This window comes from Humulus lupulus, chromosome 3 (assembly GCF_963169125.1).
Source record: "Humulus lupulus chromosome 3, drHumLupu1.1, whole genome shotgun sequence".
In the NCBI taxonomy this organism is placed as follows: Eukaryota; Viridiplantae; Streptophyta; class Magnoliopsida; order Rosales; family Cannabaceae; genus Humulus; species Humulus lupulus.
In genome coordinates, this window is record NC_084795.1 from 273,509,810 (window position 1) to 273,517,389 (window position 7,580).

The 7,580-nt window shown below is 40.3% G+C and overlaps 1 protein-coding gene across 1 annotated transcript; it reads right to left on the reverse strand.

Annotated features, from left to right (window-relative positions):
* Nucleotides 1–4,346: 4,346 nt before the first annotated feature.
* LOC133824296 (protein NRT1/ PTR FAMILY 8.3-like) lies at nucleotides 4,347–7,354 on the reverse strand. Its single transcript, XM_062257172.1, has 5 exons — nucleotides 7,126–7,354; nucleotides 6,656–6,761; nucleotides 6,330–6,547; nucleotides 5,508–6,070; nucleotides 4,347–5,410 (listed from the first exon to the last, which is right to left on the reverse strand). Exons 1-5 carry the CDS (start codon nucleotides 7,174–7,176, stop codon nucleotides 4,582–4,584), a joined length of 1,767 nt encoding a protein of 588 aa, XP_062113156.1. The 5' UTR covers nucleotides 7,177–7,354; the 3' UTR covers nucleotides 4,347–4,581.
* Nucleotides 7,355–7,580: the final 226 nt, after the last annotated feature.

A 7,580-nucleotide genomic window follows, 5' to 3' on the forward strand; every position in this document is an offset into this window, starting at 1 on the left:
TGGAGATATATTTGAGGTTAGGATGTTTAGGCGGGAATATTGGGGGATTTTACCATTTTGGCCTCGGGGACGGTTCCGACACCCCGAGCCTCGGGATTAACTTAATAGATAAGTTAGATATAGAGAAGCTTTTAGAAGATAAACAACCGACTAAACACTTAGGCTCTCTCTCTCTCTCTCACGCTTAAGGAAGCACAAAGGAAACTAAGGGAAACTAGCTGGGATTTCTGAGTTTGGTGGTGAGAATTTGGAGATTTAGCTCAGGGAAAAAATCAAGGAACTGAAGCAGGGATTAAGGTAAGCATTTAACTCTGTTTTTTGTGGTTGAATTATGAGTTTTAGCTGGGTTTTAGTTAAGTGCTGAAACAAGTTTAGTTGTGATGTTCTAAGGCAGAATTAAAAGGGGAAACTTGGGAGCTTAACTTGGTCATAGCTTGGAGAGGTGATACTACAGCAAAGGTAAGTTTCAACTCTTGGTTAGAGGCTTTAAATTGAGTTTGATGGTTGGTTTGTGTATTTTTAGCACTTGGGTTTCAGAAATTGAAAGGAAGAGATTGGAGTGTGTTAGGCTGTGTTTTCTTGAGAGTTATGTTGGTTAGATCATGCTAAAGAGTTTGGGAATTAATTGGTTAAGAGTTGGGAAGTTTTGGGATGGTTTAAGGTAAGGTTTTGAGCTTTGAAATGGTGTAAAATCTGGGTTCGAAGGGGAGGGCCGCGACTCTGTTCTAGAGTGTTGCGGCCCTAGCATGCAAGGAAGCTAAGGGGGCTTAGCCAAGGGGGCGCGCCCCGATGCCCAAGGCAAGGGCCGCGGCGCGTGTGTGGTTCAATGAGGTAGTAGGCTCTGTTTTGGGGAAGGGTCGCGGCTAGGCTTTAGGGGCCGCAGCCCTTGGTTGCACACTTGAGATTTTGAGGGTTTTAAGCATGGGGGAGTGGTCTTGTGTGCTCGGGTTTGGTTTCACCACCGTGCTTGGTGGAATTTGATATCCCGGGAGTTAGTTTTATAACTAGAACCTATATTTGAGTATTTATGAAACCCTATACTTTTGGTTTTGGCTAGGTGATAAAGGCTTAGGCTCGGGAACGAATCATGCTTGAGAGGCGTTGCTCGTAATTCTATAACCGCACAGACTAAAGGTAAGAAAACTCCACCTGGTTGAATATATGCGACGGGACTAAGTGCTCCCTATTGTAAAAGCTTGAAAAGATGGTATTATGCCATGCAAGCCATTTAGTGAACCAACGGCCTAAGGGTGGAAAGGGTCTCACTAGCGCACAGGGCGCGGCTCAGCCACTGGTAGCCGAGGACAGCTTATTATGCATTGAGCTTGGTTTAAGCGGGCCAGAGTCAGTGGGTTAAACAGAGGGTGCGGCCTAAGTCGTCGGCCCTGAACATTATGTGATGTGAATATTATCTGTGATAGAATGTATCTTGTATTGGTTTGTATATGCTGAACATCTGTTGAGGATTATCTGATGAGAATATATGCTTACTGAGCTATTTGTCTGCTATAATTGTTTGAGTTACCTATGTTGTTTTCTTGCTGGGCCTTGGCTCACGGGTGCTACGTGGTGCAGGTAAAGGCAAGGGCAAGTTAGATCAGCCCTGACTGGAGAGCTCGGCGAGAGGAATGTACATAGCCAGGTGCTCAGTCGCCACGGTTGAGGTGTAGGCAAGGACGTGGAACCTAAAAACTGTATGTTTTTCCTTAGTACGGCTAGTGGTTACTTATGTACTTTTGGGAGTCTATAAACTTATTTTAACTATGTTTTGTACGGGATCCCATGTTTACTACAGTTTAAATATATGAAATGAGTCTTTTGAGACCAAAACTTTTCTATCCATAGATCTTACATGTTTAGTGACACGTTTTCAAATTAATGACTTGATTAGCAAGTCCTGCACCTTTATAAGTACACAGTGTAACGGTTTTGGCTATCCAGGGCGTTACATAAATGCCAACAACTCAGCTGTAAGAGAGAAATATCAAAGCTGCTAAGCAACAATTGTCTTCACAAGAATAAAGAGCAAACTACTAGCCGGGTACAAGGTTTAGCTGATCAGGTGCAAAGTTTTCCTGGTCGGGAGAGCAGATACAACTTCCCTGGTCGGCTAAGCATGTATCACCGATCGAGTAGGAAACTCTGTTGCTTAGCATGAATAACATCGATGAGTCTCTGGAGTGAATCAAACAAACATGAGCAAATGAATGCAAACTAAAAATATTTACTACACAGTGAAAAATTTTCTTTGAGAAGAGAAGTCAATTTTTCCCCAAGATTGATTGAGAGAAATCAATCTCTCAAAACACTTTTGGGAGATTCGAATAAGGTGCTTGGATGGTTTTTGGTAGGGAAAGTTTTAGGCATAGGCTTAAATGGCTATGCCATGTGCCGAAGCAGATGCCGAGTGTGCCGAAGCAGGCTCCCGCGCGCGTCCGAGGGCTGCATCCGAGCGGTGTCCGAGCAGCTGGGTTGCTTCCGCACGTGCGTCCGATCGGCTGGGGGGCTGCATCCGAAGGCTGGTGTCCGAATGGCGCGCGTCCGAGGGCTGGTGTCCTTGCAGCCAAGGCTGCGTCTGAGTGGATTTGAGCTGCATCCGATTGGGTGTGGCTGTGTCCGAGCAGCATTCGTCCGAGCGGCTGGGGTGCACCTTCAAGGAGCTGTCGCACGCGTCTGAGGAGCTAAGCCTTGGGCATCCGAGCGGATGCTGAGGCATCCGACCAGCCAGCGCCGAGGTGTCCGAGTGCATGTCCGAGGAGCATCAAGGTGCCCGAGGGGCATCAAGGTGACCGATTGGTGGGCATAAAAATTCAAGACTAAATCTTTTGCGTCCGAGCAGCTTGTGGCATACCCATTGTCCGAGTGGTTAGAAAAAATAATGACCAATTGGCTATAAGGTCCAAAAGGACAATAAATCTCAAGGGCATGGGGCACAAACATGTTTTCTTACTCATGGGATACTAAGACAAGATAAAAAAATAGAATTTGAAGAAATCAAAAGACAAGTTCAATCGTGGGTTTACATGAAAGTTATCGGTCGAATGGAAGCGCTTTTGGATGACCTCAAAAACATTTTGCTAGAAGAAAAGTTTATCATACGAGAAAATCGTATAATAAACTTGGGGGGCAAATGTTATCCCCAAAATTTGAAAACGATGACGTGGCAATAGAAACGTCATATCCGCCTGGTCAGGTGCTTGTCCAACCAGTCACATGTTTGTCTGCCCAGGCATGACCTTGTCCGACCAGTCATATGATTTTCTGCCCAGGCATGACCTTGTCCGACCAGTCATGACCATGTCTGCCCAGCCAAGTGCATGCCTGCCCAGCCAAGTGCATGTCCGCCCAGTCAAATGCATGTCTGCCCAGCCAAGTGCATGTCTGCCCAGTCAAGTGCATGTCTGCCCAGCCAGGTGCATGTCTGCCCAGTGAAGGTTTGGCTGACCAACTTGAATGTGATATGGATCGACTAGACAGAGCAGGGCTACGTAAAAAATCCCAGTAACGACATCAACAAGAATCGGTCATACCTGCGCGGGAATCTCTCGGATATCCCGGAATAATAGCCATATTGTTGTAATATTAGATTTATTTATATTTTATAAATTAAAGTTTGTTGGAAGAACCAAAGACCCGGTAAAATGGGAGATATTTATGTACGATCCATGAGCCTATAAATAAAGGGCTCATGAAATCATTTAGGGGGATCTGATCTTTTAGAGTGAGAAAATCTCTCTCGTTTTGAGATTTTGGGGACTGTTACTTGGGGCATTCTTGGGGCATTTTCTGAGAGAGTTTAGAGAGAGAAACTCTGTATTTTCTACTTGCACTTAAGAAACTCAGTTGGCTCAAGTTCATCTGATCTTAAGTGTAGGCTAAATATATCACAACTCCGAGTAGATTAGGCTATTACCAATAAAATGGGGCTGAACCACTATAAAATTATCTGTGTCATATTTTTTCTCTTGAAGGTTTATTGTAGTTTTGACGTCTACTCGTCGTTAGCCAAAATCATGGTCAACAGAGTGGATAGTAGATAATATTAAATTCCCTAATTTGTTCTTTTCTTGAATCAATTTCTTGTATTAGTATTTTAGTTTCAATTTGAAGTTTTATAATTGTTTATGCATTAATTTTTTTTAGTGTTAAAAGAGAATCAAATTTTCATTAGCCAAATAGAATGAGACTTTAATTGTTTGATAATTGATTAGTAAGTCTTCGTGGGATGATAATCAAATTTACCGAATTTTACTACAATTGTGATTATGTATACTTGCGTAGCATAAATTTTCACTACATGAGCTTTGTTCAAGATCTTAATTATCTGAGATATAAGATGACACACATTTTCACGCACATACATCTCAAGTAAAGCATGTAGTAGTAATTGCATCAATATGTTTCAATTTACAGTTTCCTTTAACAACATAACTTCTATCTTGTATTTCATATAGGAGACTATGCTGTCTTTAGGCACCTCCAGAGTCTAGCTATGGAGCGATGCAGGCAAGGCTTGGCACATTATTTGTTTGATACAAGAATACCAATTTAAATTGCAATACAGAATAACTGATAAGAACCTTAATAAGCAAACCTCTTATGCTTGAACTTCATGGCAAACGCTATGTAAACAACGAAATTCAAGAAGCTAAGAGCAGCCAAGAGGCAGAAGAAATAATCAAGATGGCCCTCATTTAGATTGTCTGGTATCCATCCAACCTTGCCACCCTTTGTAGAGAAATAAGTTACCATAGTAAGAATAAAAGAGCTCAAATAGAATCCCAACGAAAGGGTAAGAAGCATTAATGCACTACATAAACTTCTCATAGTCCTTGGTGACTCTTCATAGAAGAACTCTATTTGTCCAATGCAGGTGAATACTTGTGAAATTCCCACCAAAACATACTGAGGTACCTGCCATAATATACTGAGTGGTACAACAACTTTTTTGTCAGCTAACCCAAGTTCTCTGGCAAGACAAAGTCTATACATTTCCACAACTGCTGCTGCTGACATGCTTAGAATCGAAACGAAGAGGCCAATCCCAATCCGTTGCAACTCAGTGAAGCCTTTTTCGTTGTGTGTAAATCTCCTAACAATGGGGACAAGTACCTTGTCATACAGGGGAACAACCAAAAGAACAACAGCTGTGTTGCATGTTGCAAGAGCAGCTGGAGGAATGGTTAAAGAACCAATAGTTGAGTCCATCATCATGCCTTGTTCCAGCATCATTGTAGAAATTTGAGCAATACAAACAGAGAAGGCTATTCCAGTGGCCAAGATTGGTAATAAATGTATCAAAGTCTTCAGTTCTTCAACTTGATTTACGCTGCAAAGTCTCCACGGATTAAAGGAGCTCCCACTAGTACTAATCTCACTAGTATACATCACAGCTGCCTTATCAAGAAACCTGTAATGTTAAATAGTGCTTATTAGAAACAATGAATGGAGAACACAAATTATGACACTTATTTTAGTACTAGATAAGCAATATATTTAAGAATTACTTTAGTCTATTAGTGTGTTCAAGTTTCTTGCAGCCTCCATCCATGGAAGAATTGTTTTCTTGTGTTTCATAAAGATCCATGCTATCGTTAGGCACCTCAAGATTCCACTTCCGGCACGACGCAACCAAAACTTGGCACATTCTTGTGATAGGACTTCCCCTTGATTTCTGAAATCTATAAAAGGGTGTTCCAAAAATGAAACAAGCAATGACACTGCCCATAGAGAGTGCAGGAATACCAAAACCAAGACCCCACCCAACATTATTTTGAATCCATGCAAGAAAAGTACTTGCTATGAAACTGCCAATGCTTATTGAAAAGTAAAGCCAGTTGAAGAAAGATCCCTTCTTTCCTTTCTCCTTTGGATCAGTGTCATCAAATTGATCCCCGCCAAATGGTCCAATACATGGTTTGATCCCACCAGACCCTAAAGAAACCAGATAAAGTCCACATATAAAGAAAGCAGATTGTGAAGCAGTGGTTGATGATGGACATAAAGAGCCCTGACATACTTCAGGCCCCAAAGCTGGAATTGATACTGAGAGAGTCAAGGCACATAATCCCTGTAAAGATATATGGAATGGATGTTATTCCCCAATATTCAAGCAGTACTACGAAATTTCTTTTTCATTATTTATAGGTTTTCGATTTCATACAATTATAAGTTCACCTAAGATACTTTACATCATGTTAATGCAAGGAAGACCATGACTTGAAGTGAAAAGCACTGGCTTATTTCTAAAACTAGTATGCCTCCTCAATAAATACACCAGTAAATTTCATAGTCGTATGTTTATCAAAAGAAAAAAGTTGAGATTTTACTATGAAATTGATGATGGCGAAAGCAGCAATGGTCCTATATTTTCCCAAGTAAGCATCTGCTATAATGGCTCCTAGAAGTGGTGTGAGGCTGGTAGTGCCTTGCCAAATCGAAACAGTTGTAGCAGCAGCCACACTTCCTTGGTGCAGTTCTTTTGTAAAAAAAGTAACAAGATTACATGAAATCCCAGACAAGGCAAAGCTATCCAAACATTCAGCACCTGTTACATGTCAAAATTTTGTATAAAATTTTACACAATATATATATATATATATATAAACCGAAAAAAGAAAAAGAAAAATAACACTAACAATAGAACTAAAAATACCTATAATGAAGCAGCATGCTTTCCAATTTCCAGTATTCTTCTTTGCCACGCGCTTCCCATTGGCGTCAACTGAGCCGTCGCCAGTGTAAAGCTCACTGTCTCCATTCTGATCACAACACATGAATGATGAATGAACAACAAACAAAATTGTGTTATTAAATTCTAAGCAGCCTTAAGCAAGTCAATTGAGTCTTTAATGGAAAAGCTTAGAAACCAAAGTTTTCTATCTGAACTGAGTCTTCTCACACTGCATAGCCACTTCACTTGAAAAGAAATACACAAAACATGACTAGGAGTTCAACAGTTTTACCAACAAAAAAAAGATCTAAGTTCAATTGTAACCACATGTCATGATCTTATTAAGATGCTACTGAAGAAGCTTTCAAACCAGTATGAAAATTACTACATTTTTAGCCAAGTTACTAGAGTAAGATTTTTAATGCAGTGAGAGAAAGAGAGAGAACCGGAACCTGAAGAAGAGGCTTTTCCAAGAGTGAACATTGTTCTTCCAAAGTACCCATTTCTGCATCTACTGTTTCTGATCACTATAGTCTTCCACCAGCTAATAACTAAAATAGTAGTTAAGAAGTGAGTTAAAGAATCTTTCAGTTAGGAAGAAAATCACATAACGCTGACTTTGGTCCGAGCTAAATTTTCGTAAAGTGATTGTTTAGTCTGTTTTATGCGCTCAATGAAGATATCTATATTTATATACATATTTATGGATCAGTATGTGTCAGATATATAAATCGTGGAAGAAGCACGTCCCTACAAAAGTGAACCTAAATGTTATATTATTTATGTGTGAAAAAACTAATAAGAAAGGACAAAAATCTGCCCAAAAATAGGTTGTGCTTGATGTGATATTAGACAAGACGAATATTATATATATATTATAAATTTATTTTACTTTTAATAACATTTT